General features: G+C 37.0%; 1 protein-coding gene across 8 annotated transcripts in view; it reads left to right on the forward strand.

The window, feature by feature from the left end:
* The window catches only part of PHF14 (PHD finger protein 14), a 114,445-nt gene that overhangs the window by 10,463 nt on the left and 90,535 nt on the right, over positions 1-13,447 (forward strand). For all 8 annotated transcript variants that reach the window (XM_040965006.1, XM_040965007.1, XM_040965010.1 and 5 more), the window contains 4 exons: positions 3,628-3,772; positions 6,699-6,858; positions 11,678-11,789; positions 12,925-13,062. In XM_040965006.1, the coding sequence (XP_040820940.1) occupies positions 3,628-3,772; positions 6,699-6,858; positions 11,678-11,789; positions 12,925-13,062 (555 nt within the window). The remainder of the gene's footprint in view (positions 1-3,627; positions 3,773-6,698; positions 6,859-11,677; positions 11,790-12,924; positions 13,063-13,447) is intronic.

A 13,447-nucleotide genomic window follows, 5' to 3' on the forward strand; every position in this document is an offset into this window, starting at 1 on the left:
TTACCAATTGAGATTATTATATTTCTAAATTTCCAGTTCATGTGATTGTGCAAAACATGATGAATGTTAATCTTTGTTACATTGTGGCTTATGTTTTTGTTTCTTCCTGAATACTTCAGGAAGTGACAATCACTAAGCATTCATTAGATAATTAAGTGTATATTTGAGTATATTTAAACTTTTTGTTATATTCTGCTCTTATTGTTTTCAGATTCTACCTTGAGATTATCTGAAAATGTGGCTATAGAAACACATCCAAGAATTAGATCACATTTAATTTACAAGCAGATAGGCTGTTTTCTTGGTGGCTGGCAAGTGAATTAATGAGAAATTCTTGTTGACCATCATTTGTAGGTAAATGGTGCCAAGAAATCCAGAGTTTTAAATTTTGAGTAGGTCCCTTTTTTTGGCTACCTTTTTTTTTTAAAGATTTTTTTTTTTAATGTTTATTTTAAAGGCAGAGTTACAAGAGCAAAAAATGGAAACAGAAAATGAGAGAGAGGGAATGTTTTATCCAGTGCTTCATTCCCCAAGTGGCCACAGTGATTGGAGCTGGGCTGGTCTGAAGCCAGGAGCCAGAAGCTTCTTCCAGGTTTCCACGTAGGTTCACAGGCCCAAGCATGGGTTCCATCCTTCACTGCTTTCCCAGGAACATTAGCAGGAAGCTGGATTGAAAGTGGAACAGCTGTGACTTGAACTGATACCCACATGAGATGTCGGCAATGCAGGAGGAGGTATACCGTGCTATACCTCAGCACTGCCCCTTATGACTATTGTTTTAAATGTCTTGGTTTCAGAATCCTTATTAAAAATTGTGAGAATCTATATTATTATATGTAATGCAGATTATGTATGTTGATGTATAATTTTAAAAATAAAACAGGAATTTCAAAGAACAAGACATATAGAAACACAATTGTCAAATTGATGACAATTTCCCATTTCATGTAGCTTAGAGAAAGGCTTCATCATATATCCAGGGGAGTAAGAGAATGAAAAAGGATAATAACACCCTAATATCATTAACAAAATTGTCTTTTGTACTCCCTGATGGAGAGTTCACCTTGACTGTCCCGTGAAAACGACTGTTTTATAAATGAACATTGGATAACCTACATTTCTGCAGATGGACAGCTGTCTGTGCCAATGGCCTATGGGGTTTTCTGAGTTTAGTGTAATCTCAGTAATCCCCTTTGAATGTGGGTGTGTGTCTTTTTTAGCCTTTTTTTCCCCCAAATATGGATTCGCTTAGATTATTTAACTTTTTGAGGTAAGGTTTTTGAGAAGAACAATTGTAATATTGTTCAGAAAATAGGTTCTATTTTCCAGCCTTGAAGCTTGAATTTTAGATTAGAATTAAAATGACAGAAACCCATGCCAATAGAAATGGCAGTTTTGTTTTGCAAAAAGAAAAAAAAAATCCTTTTCATAAAGAATATTTAGCAGTGGAGACAACTTTGTGTTACTGTTTTAAAATATAATTTTATATTCTTAATAGAGAGTTGGTTTTTTAAAAGATTTATTTACTTTTGTTGGAAATTCAGATTTATGTGAAAAAGAGACAAAGATTTTCTATCCGCTAGTTCACTCCCCAAGTGGCCACAATGGTGGGAGCTGAACTAATCTGAAGCCAGAAGCCTGGAGCTTCTTCTGGATCTCCCATGTGGGTGCAGGGTCCCAAGGGTTTGTGCCGTTCTCACTGCTTTCCCAGGCCACATGCAGGGAGTTGGAAGGGAAGTGGAGCAGCTGGGATATGAACTGGTACTAACATGGGATTCCGGCGCATGCAAAGTGAGGGTTAGCTCGTAGGCTGTCACACCAGGCTGAGGTTTATTTGTTTATTTTTTAAAGATAGTCACATTGAATTAGATTTAATGGTACATCTACCAGCAAAAAAGTCAACTGAGTATTTAAACACAAGGAATGTCTTTGTTACAAAAACAGTTTGCTATCTTCTTTCTTAATCTGATTTTTTAACCTAGATGTGATATTAAGAAGAGAAAAACTTGTTTGGACTTCTTCTCTGAATGAATATTTCAAGTGGTAGTGCCTATTGAGGCTTCTAACTTTTCTATAAACTATTGGTGGTGTTTCTCTTTTGAACCACATGCAAAATGTACAGGGAAGCAAAGGGAACTACATGTTTCAATGCCCAGCTATGCAAGAAATATTCTCACATGTCTGGCTAATTCTCATAATAGCCTTGTTTGGCTTTTTTTTTTTTTTGGCCATCATGTGAAGTTGCAACATTGAGTGAGCTGGGGGACGTAACACAAGAATGCTTGACTGTAAGTGAAATCTACTTACCTTCGAAGCTGTGAAAATCTGGGCAGATTTTCTTTGCCTGTTGTACCAATGTAGGATGAAACAAAAGATGTTTCATTTTTACCCTATTTTCTAGGTGTTTGTTCACTCTAAACTATTTTATTTGATTTTTCTAATAAAGAGAAACAAAATATTAAACTTTGAAGTATTTCCTCCAGAGAAATGAGGAATGAATTTTTCTTACCGAATTTCGCATTTTTTTTTCTGGTTTAAGATTAGTTGAAAAAATTTGTTATGCAAAAAAATGGAAGGAATTAATAGTTTTGATTTTGGATGTGACATGTCTTTGTGAATCATTGTTGCAATGATGGCTTTAAATGCTTTGTTGCTATTTGTGAAGTTCATATATTATAAAAATAAGAAAAACTAATATAAAACCAAATATATTAGTAAATCTATGGTATGGAACTAATTCCTTAATTTTTTTTTCTGAACATGTTTAAGTTGCTAAATTATATAGACTGAAATGCTTTATGATGTGTAACATTAAGCCCACTTTATTAAATATGATGATTCGTTTTCCTGTTAACTTACATGAAGCTTAAATTCACAGTACAGAAATTGTAATGAAAACAAGCTGACTTTCCCCCTTCCTTTGTCTATTACTACCTTTTCCCCTCTCCTTACAGCTCTAGATGTCCAATACATTGCTGACATTTCGTGATTGAAAACCTAACAGATTACCCTCGCTTTTCTAGCCTCTAGCCATCCTGAATCCTATTTTAAGCTCCTTTCTGTCCTTGTCTACACAGCCCTAGCTGTAGAGGCATTCATGGGTCTGTCATCTAGTAGTGGCTAGCCCTGTATCCGTGACTTTGCCAGGCTTTAAGAGAATGTAGAGTTTAACTGCTGTATGTTATCCTTATCATTTATTGCTTCTTGTTTTGTATTTGTGTGCCTCGTATTTCCTGGGCAAAAATATAAGATCACAAATTGTAGGAATCATGTGTCATGTTTTTTGAAACCCGTGTATAGGAATGTTAATTACTTGTGAATTAATTTTTTTCTTTCTCCTGGTTGAAGGGGCGAAGCTGACTGGCTCCACCAATAAGTTATTTTTATGCCTGCTTTCATTTTCTAAAGGAGGGATACCATGGAACTAGGAGAGAAGGGTACTTAGAATGCTGTTCGACAAGGAGTTGTGCTTCTCAAATGTGGCAGACTTTGAAGTTACTGAGAAAGTGGAGAATGTGACATAAATTTCCAATGCAAAAATGTGTTGAACTAATTGAAAGTGTGACTTTCATGAACTCTTAATGTAAACGCATGATTTTTTGATATGCTTTAATATTTTGATGTTAGGACTCGCTGATTCTTGAGAAGAGCCAAAACTGGAGTTCTCAAAAAATGGATCATATTCTGATTTGCTGTGTTTGTCTTGGAGATAATAGTGAGGATGCTGATGAGATCATTCAGTGTGACAATTGTGGCATTACAGTACATGAAGGTAACTGCTCTATTTTGTCTACAAACGAAACGGCCGAGTTATTCCACCTTCAAACAAATAAAATCACTTCTTTTACATTTGTGCTGTCCTGAGGCTTTTCTACAATAATTCATGATGCTTCATCTGAAATCATGAATATTGAATTTTTGATGGATAGTGAGTTATTTTTACCTGAATGCAAAAATGCATCTTAAATAGATGCAATTATTATTATATAGAGATCACAGAATTTGTTTACAGATCATTGTTACAATATTCCCTTCATGGAATTATTATTTGTTTGAGGTTTATTTATTGGAAAGGCAGAGTTATGGCATGGGAAACCAGGGGAGAGAGAAAGGCCTTTCATTTGCTAACTCACTCCCCAACTGGTTACAAAAGCCAAGGCTGGGCGAGGCCAAAGCACGGAGCCTGGAGTTTCTTGCGGGTCTCTCATGCGGGTAACAGGGACCCAAGCACTGGAGCCACCTGTGCTGCTTTCTCGGTGCATTTGCAGGAGGCTGGATTGAAAGCAGAGCAGCAGCGACATAAGCCAGGCCTTATATGAGATGCTAAGCTACAGTGCTGGCCTCGCCTTTATTGAATTATGTATTTCTAGTTTTTTAGTGAAATTTAGAAGTAAAAAAAAAATAATGTTGCAGTCTAATAGAAAATATTAGTTGAAAAGTTAAATCTACATCTATTGATATCATTTTTGAAATCTCAAAGAATTTTCAGAGATTATCTTCTAGAATATGAAGTAGGAGCCACTGTAATATATTGAAAACACTCTTTTTCCCATTAATTTAAGACAAATGTCATGTATTTTTTGTGTACTTTTATGTATTTTTTAAAACTTTGATTTGACATAATTTGACTTACTAGAAATTTTTCAGACTAATAGAATTTTCATGTGCCTTCACTCTGACTTACTGTGATAACATTCGACTGTGTTTTATTTGTTCTGTCATATAAAAATTTTCTCTCCTCTCTATGTCAGTAAACTCTAGACAGACATAATGTTTTTAACCCCAGATACTTCAGTGAATATTTCTTACCCAATTCTCTTAAACAATTACATACTTAATCATAATCAGGAAGTCAGCATTGACAGGATATTACATTGCTCATCTACAGACTGTACCCCAGTTATTTCAGTAATGTCATTTCTGGCAAAACAAAATCGGGGCTCCTGCACTGTGTTCAGTTGTGGTGACAATTTGATTAACTTTAATCCAGAAGGATTCCCCAGTACTTGTGCTTCCTCCACTGATAGTTTGAAGACAATAATCCAGTTTTTTCTTCTTCTGTCCCTTATCCCCATATTTTCTCATGTTTGGATTCATGTCTTTGCTGTTGGCAGGGGTGACATAAGATTTCTGTTGTGTTCATATTTATTTCTGCAATTGTCGTGTTATTATTTTGTTCACTTGGTTGAGAAATTTTCTTCCTTGTCTTTCAGTATAAAGTTTTACTTTTTTTAATCAGGTAATTTCTTCCTGTCAGGATCATAACTACTATAACAGAATTTCCATGGCCTTTCCCTTTTCTCCTTTTTTAATATTTCATCCCTCCTTTCAAAATAGAACTGGCAGTTTTCTGGATTTGTGAGACCCATGGGGCCTGTCTTCATGAAATCCCCTTGCCTTCAGAAACAGGTGCCTTCTTGCTGACGAAGTCTCCTGTTACTCATTCATTTGTGTTCTCTGAGTAATAATTTGTCGAGTGTCCTCTATAAGTTAGTCACTGTATAATCTGTTTTTCAGATTTGTTTTATTTGTTGGTGGGTAGAATTACAAAGAGTGACAGGGAGTGACAGGGAGTGACAGGGAGAGACAGAGAGAAAGAGAAATCTTCCATTCGCTGGTTCATTTGTGCAATGGCAGGGGCTAGGATGAAGTCTGGAGCTTCTCCCAGCTGTATGATGTTATTGAGAAGTCCAAGTGCTTGGGCCAGCCTCTGCTGCTTTTCCAGGTGCATCAACAGGGAGCTGCATTGGAAATGGTGCAGCCAGATCATGAACTTGCATCCATTTGGGATGTTCACATTGCAGGTGGTCGCTTAAACTACCAAGACACAATTCCAACTCTGGCAGTGTATAAATTTTAGGCATGTGAAGCAAATTGCTTATGGAGCTTAATGTCTAAGACACAAGCAGTGAGCAAATAAACCAGTATATGGCTATCAGGTGATAGTCTAAGGAGAAAAATAAAGATAAGAACCCTAGAGAATCCTATGGATGGGGATGGTTGGGTGGGGTAAAGAAAGTTGATGCTTGTATTGATAAAAGATGGTAAGGAAAGTCCTCTCTGATAAGGTGATATTTGACCAGTGACTTAAGAAATTGAAGGAGTAAGTATGTTAATATTTTGGGGGAAGAAGACTCTAGACAATAGGAACAGGAATAGTAATCTTTGAAATTCATGAATTGGGCAATACTTGTGGTGTTTGTGTAATAGTACAGAGGCAGTATAACCAGAGCTGAGTGAGCTGGCCAGTGGTCAGGGTGATGGGAGTAAACCAGGTGGGGCCTTACAGGACATGGCACTTGGTCTTTTATGTGTGTTCTAGTGCTTGGGACACAAGTGACCTCAGAAACTGCTTAGTGGTCAAGAATATATTATTCTCATTTCTTTTTAATGAGAACTGATATTTTAATATTTCTTCAAATCATAATTTTTGGGGACTTATAAAGTTTTTCATTCCTTCGGTGCATTTTCAATGGATTAACACTGTCTTAAAATATTATTTAGTTTATTATGTTTGCCTCATTAGGTGAAAAAAATGTTTTCACCTGGTGATATCAGTTTTTGTTTTAATATCACTGATAGAAACCATTGATTTTTCAGATTTTTTTCTGTCTCCCTTCCTTTTCTTTTTTTTTTTCTTTAGTGATATTATATGAGTTGAGAAGAATCGTATGTTAATCATACTTTCTGTTTTCTAGGTTGTTATGGAGTTGATGGAGAGAGTGACTCCATAATGAGCTCAGCTTCTGAAAACTCCACTGAGCCTTGGTTTTGTGATGCCTGTAAATGTGGCGTTGCTCCCAGCTGCGAACTGTGTCCTAACCAGGACGGGATCTTCAAGGAGACAGATGCTGGAAGGTTGATGTCATAATTACGTGGGCTGTGTGTGTTACAACATGTCTGCTCTTGACTGTTCTTCCATTTATGATATTGTCACCTGAACACTTTATTTCTTGGCTTCTTTCTATCTTCTTTACAAATAGTAACTGACCCTGACCAGAAGGCTGCAAGTAGGATGGGGAGGAAAAAGGCCCCATTTATTATTAGACATCTTCATTTATCTTTACATCCATCATCCCATGAAGTCCCAATAATGACTGTGGTGTGGCAAGTGCTACAAGATTTCCCAATTTATAATACTGACTTAGACTCAGATCACTTAAGTATTTTAAGTAGTTTAAGGCCACAAGCTGGTGACTGGTCAAATTTGAGCTCAGATCTATCTGATATCAAGTGTATCATGGGGTAGAAACCATAAAATGATTTTAAAAAGAGAGAATTTAACATAATGGATTATTGGCCTATGATAAAAGAGTAACCCTGAAGATATAAAAGATCTATATACATATACTAGAACTGAAGGAATTATCTCCAAGAAATGACCTCTTCCCTGAGCCTGGGGCTCAGACTGTGTTGGAAAAATTGTAATTACAGCTTTGCAGGTGGCAGTTAGCTTGGAGCAGGCCTGGGCAGGTATAATGTGTAGAGCAAGCTGGGACACTGCTTCCACGCCTGGAGTGTGTGGCGCCTGAGTGGACATAGAGAATGGCAAGGAGTGCAGGGTCCCTGGGGTGGACGTACAGAATGGCAAGGAGTGCAGGGTCCCTGGGAAGCGTGTCCGCTGCTGGGACCAAGCTCAACTACATGAGCTCTGTTTCCGTTGAGAAGATCCCAAATCCCGCAGTTCCCCCCAGCCTCCCTGCTGAGTATCCCTAGGAAGGAGAAGTGGTGAAGGAGCTCTCCATTGTTGCAGGAAGGTGTTTTATTAAAATAATAATAATAAAGTAGAGTAAAAAAATAAAATAAAATGACAGTACACTATCTGATAATTGACATGATCTGTGGTTTCTATCATAGACATCTTGAATACTGCTCATATTTATTATGTTTGAATGACTTTGGCCCCAAAGTAAAGAATCTATTCAAAAAACTGAAAACAAAAACAGTACTTTGGGATGTATCGCTTAAATTATGATTCTAATTTATTTTATTGTAATTTTAGGCAACTGATTTAACCTTTTTATCCCTCAGTTTCCTTAACACTGTTGAGTTGATTGAATGAAAAGGTTCATGAAAAGCAGTTAGCACAGTTTCTGGGATATTGTAAGTGCTCAGCCGATGTCTCCTGCTGCTACTGCTGCTACTTCCGCCTGAGATTTTTTTTTATTACTAACATGCTCATGAATTATTCCTGGTAACTTCTACTCCTGACATTTCAACTGTAATGTGTTGTGATGGACAAGTAAGGCAGCTGTGGGGAAAACACAGCTTCTTTTTGTGGAAGAGAATTTGCATACTTCTTTTCTTGTTGATAATTTTAAAAACTCTGAAAGTGTTATGTCTTTTTTTTTGTTTCTTTTTTGAAAGGCAGAATTACAGAGATAAAGAAAGATTTTCCAACTACTGGTATACTCACCAAATGGCTGCAAGGGCAGAGCTGGGCCAATTGGAAGCCTAGAGCCTAAAGTTTTTCCAGTTCTCCTGCATGTGTGCCGGGCCCAAGGACCTGAAGTGCCCTGTATTGCTTTCCCAGAGCATAAGCAGGGTGCTGGCTCGGAAGCAGAGCAGCAGGGCAGTGCATCAGTGCCCTTATGACATGCCAGCATTTTAGGCAGTGGCTTAGCCTGCTATGCCATGATGCCAGCCTCAAAAGTTTTATGTCTTTTTGTGTTTTCATAGTCCGTAAGAAATATTGTAATGTTGTTTTTGAATAAACAGAAAGCAGTTCTTAACTATGTAAATATGCTGTGATGTATATATTGGCGACTGTGTATATTAGACGCATACATCAGTGTCCCTTGATGAACTGGCTGGCAAACAAATCATTTAAGTTCACTGAGCACTTTGCGTTGATTTCTACAATCTGTATGCTGTATTTTGATTCAAGTCATGGAAAACCAAAGAAGTTTGGCAAGCCTTTGAGTTTTTTAGCTTCAAGTGGAAAATGGGGGGAAAGAGAGAGTAACGTATGGAAAGAATAAAACAGATTTTGAACTTGAATTTTATCACATGGGATTCATCAGACTCTAGCCCCTCGTCACTGCTCCTCTGTTTTCTGAAGGGAACTACAGTTTCCACAAAGCAAATAAGGAGGTGTGACATGAAAAGACTACTAGAACGTACTGGCCATTCCGTTTTCATTTCATTCCTTAAGGAGAGTAGTTTACCTCCTCATATACATCTGATTATGGGAGACCCAATGTGCTTTACTGGCTGTCCTATCTGTTGGACTATGGGATAATTGCTTTTATTTTTTAGTTCAACTGAAGATGGCATTGAACTTGTGCTCAGTTTTATCTTCTGCTAGCCTTCTTAATGTTTGAAAATAACTCAATTCTCTGAGCCTTTTTCTTAGTATGAAAAATGAGGGGAAAAAGTCTCCCACAAACAGGAATCTTTCAGGTTTTATCTTCCTGTAGTTAACATTTCCTGAGCTAAGCTAGCTAACCTGCTACGATGTTACAAGCATGTCACAGGTATCTAAAACTCCTAAAGTGCCATCGGGGTGCGCTGTGCATGGTAAACAAGGTTGGTGGTGGAATAAGGGAATAAGGTAACAAAAAAAGAAAATGCTCTAGAAGTAAATTTGTCTTATGCTAAAAGCACCGTAAATTCAAGATCCGTTGAATTTGTTTTATGCTAAAAGCACTAGAGATTCGAGATCTGTTGACTTTGATTGAAAAGTCAAATTTAAATGACTAATTTAGTATTCATTCTGAAATGAGAATCTTTTCCGAAATAAATTTGTATTTAATTGCTTTACTAAAAGCCTTGAATTTAAAATGTATCAAGTTTTTGTGGTAGAATGGCAGTTTTTTTGTGAGTGGTTTTGTATGCTGCTCAATTTCTGCTCCTTTACCCAATCAACTTCTGTCATCATAGCATCAAGCAAAGTGGATGATGAAATAACAAAAAGATTTTAATTTCCTGATGATTTGTTCTACTTACAAAGTTCTGGAGTGTGTAAAGCCAAACTGATGAATAAAAGCTGATATGAAAGAGGACTAACCTTAGTAGCAAAGGTTGTAGAACAGCTGTCACTTTGAATCCAGGTTCCTGCCAGTGCATCCTGGGAGCTAGCAGAGGAGTCTGCCGTGCCTGTGGGATACCTGGGTGGACTTCCAGCCTTCTGGAGCCACCCCTGGCAGTCAGCATTCGGAGAATGGAGCAGGAGATGGAAGATCTCTTTATCACTGTTTTCTAAGTTGTTGAAAATAATTAAACAATCTTTTAACGAAGAGCTAAAATCATCTGAGCTGTGATTTTTACTGACTTTTGTTATCTGTTTTAATGAAGGATTCAAGTTAATGTTCTCACAGTTGTAGTGGTGGGAAGTGGTACACTTGTGTGCCAATCACACTGAAATGGCAGGCTTAAATCTGTTGTGTGACTTGTAAGTTAGAACGTTTTCAGAAGGTCAGTGTAAAGCAAGCAGGCAGCTGCTGGGTTTATCAAAGATAAACTCCTGTGGACTACAGCAACATTTAATATATCAGTGGAGCATGAAAAAACGTGCAAATTAAATTGAGAAAGCAGTTGCTTGTTGAAGATGTGTGTCTTTATTTTGAACTCGATAGGCTGCATTGGGGAAGTTGGATTAAAACATTCGCGGTCAAAGAAATGTCAAATCCTTGAATTTTTTTTTCAAGTAAGAAAGATAATTTCGTAGAAGATTTGTTAACTATTTTCTCCATTGTTTCTATAGAAGAATTCTTAGTCCTTTACATCACAAAAGCCAAAACCTTGCAGCATTTCCAGCCCCTAGAGCTGTAGGAGAGCAGTACTTGTTAATATATTCATGAGGTTAAGTGGAGACTTGCCATCTCATTTTTACCACCCTTGTTACGAGAGGTGGTACTAATCTGGTTAAATTTTGGTGATTGATCCCATATCATTTTGTTGCCATAACAAATAGAAAAGGCAGCTGAGACCTTAAAAATGGATCAGAGCCATTTTAGTAAAATGAACTGTGAATCTGCTTGTTTTGTTTTTGTGTTGTATTGAAACTGAGCATTCTTGCTTTAGTCATGCAGTGTCCCTCAGACTTAAGAAGAAGTACATATGGAGCATATAAATTGTGGCTCCTAGGTTGTATGGTGAACACATGAATGAAAGTTTGACTTTCTTACATAGCTGTAACTTTTCTGTATAATCAGTTCTAACATACAAAAATGAAGGTCAAGCCACACACCAAAGTTCTTGAAATGTTCCTTTGAGTGTCACTCAACACCTCTTGGAAAGGATTAACAAGGAAGTGCAATTTTACAGAATTTCTTTAATTTTCAAACTGCTTTCAGTAATGTAAATACTCTCCCCTGCATGTGAAAATGTTTCTTTGAAGAGTATTTTTATGCATATATATAAGAATAAGGGATCATTGCCAAGCACAGCCAAATTTTAAGTGAAAAACAATTATAGTTGTTCACTCTGTTTTTGGAAACTATTGGAAAAGTAATGCTTCTTTTTCTATGATGACATGTCACTTTTTTATTATTAATTGTCATTCTATAGGTGTTCCATTACCTTTAATTTTGTGTTTGAAATTAAATTTTTAATGTCTGATCACAGAATTCTTTCAGTAGTGTTTTGAGAAGGCACATGTTTTACAAGTTGGTTTTCTGTCTGGAAACTTTCTGTAAAGTGTTAATGACAAAATCATATTTTTTTGTCCCTATAGATGGGTTCATATTGTTTGTGCCCTTTATGTTCCTGGGGTAGCCTTTGGAGATATTGACAAATTACGACCAGTAACACTGACAGAAATGAATTATTCCAAGTATGGTGCCAAGGTGAGACAAGATTTCTTTCTTTCTTTCTTTTTTTCTTTCCTTTCCTTTCCTTTCCTTTCCTTTCCTTTCCTTTCCTTTCCTTTCCTTTCCTTTCCTTTCCTTTCCTTTGTTTCTTTCTTTCTTTCTTTTCTCTCTCTATATATTTGTATATATATCATTGTTGACTATATTGAAACACTTATTTATAAGTCCTTCTTAGCACTAAATTATGTGTGTTATTTGTAGTTTTCCTGGAAAACAAGAAATGAAGAATTGCTTCCATGTATTGCTAATTCACTCCTAGCCACACTTTCACTCCCCAAATGCCTGCATCCATTAGGCTAGGCTGGGCCCTTGGAGCCAGCAGCTGGGGTTGCATTCCCTGGCTTTCACAAGAATGGCCAGGACCCAGTTCTTGACCCATCACTGTTGCCCCTAGGTTCTGCATTTGTGGGAAATGAGAATCAGGAGCCGGAGCCAAGCACCGAGCATGTGCCTGGGGAGTGGGCGTGTGAATTGTTCCCATCCAAGGATTCCTGATTTATAATACCCTAAGAGGGAGCAAACGGTTGATTCTATTTTTATTTGTCTGACCATTGGCCTTTGCCTAGTGCATAGACCAAGGTCTTACTTAAAATCAGTTGAATTAAAAATAAACCTCCTTTGCATTTATCCTTTGAGGTGGAATTTATCAAAATTATTGCAAAGAGTTCACAAAGCTCCTTTATTTTACCCAACTTTCAGGGACTCATTTTATCTTCAGGGTTACATAACCTTCTGCCTGGAAAATGGTTCTCACCCTTGTTTATAAGTCAGTGTTTAGACACTGAGCCCTTCAATTGTAAATGCACATTTATTAACTTAGGCTTATAATGACTGCACACAGCTCTGGAGCACCTAAAGCTAATTAAGCTCTTTAACATACTGGATATGAATATTAAATGACTGCATGAATGAATATTTTTAGGTGACATAATAAGTCCTCAAATTTATATGCTGCTATTATTTGCTAGCGTGGTCATATAAATGGAATTTTGCTTTATTACAATTATCTAGATAATTCCTTTTTCCATATAAATATTTTTAAGTATGTAGAGAGTAATTCTTATGAGCATCCAGACTCCCACCTGAGGATTTTCCTGTTATCCTGATGTAGGAGTGCAGCTTTTGCGAAGACCCTCGCTTTGCTCGGACTGGCGTTTGCATCAGCTGCGATGCGGGCATGTGCAGAGCCTATTTCCATGTGACCTGTGCCCAGAAGGAAGGGCTGCTTTCAGAGGCAGCAGCGGAAGAGGTGGGTCTATGTAGGCCTTCTGTTGTTAAATATCTTCCTAAGACATCTCATGACTGCGTGCCATGTGACAGGTATAAATCATTGAAGAAGTTTCAAAGCTGGTTAGCTTTTGAAAAGCCTGTTAAATTTGTGAAATCCAACAGAGAAGATGGACCATAATCTATGGCATTTTAAAGCATTAAAGTGTCAGCTGATTGCACAGGAATTTCAAATTATATATGAGTAACTTAGCTGTATTTCTCTGAGTGAAATCATTACCATATGTCTGTTATTTGTGTTACTGTCTAATTTTTTTCATTTGATTCCTTATAAATTCTAGATTAAACAGAAAGTTGTTTGTGAGCCTTATAAGACTAACTTTTGAGGTTTAAACTATTCTTATAAC

Source organism: Ochotona curzoniae, unplaced genomic scaffold (genome assembly GCF_017591425.1).
Source record: "Ochotona curzoniae isolate NIBS_2020 unplaced genomic scaffold, NIBS_Ocur_1.0 scaffold_3835, whole genome shotgun sequence".
NCBI classification, from domain to species: Eukaryota; Metazoa; Chordata; class Mammalia; order Lagomorpha; family Ochotonidae; genus Ochotona; species Ochotona curzoniae.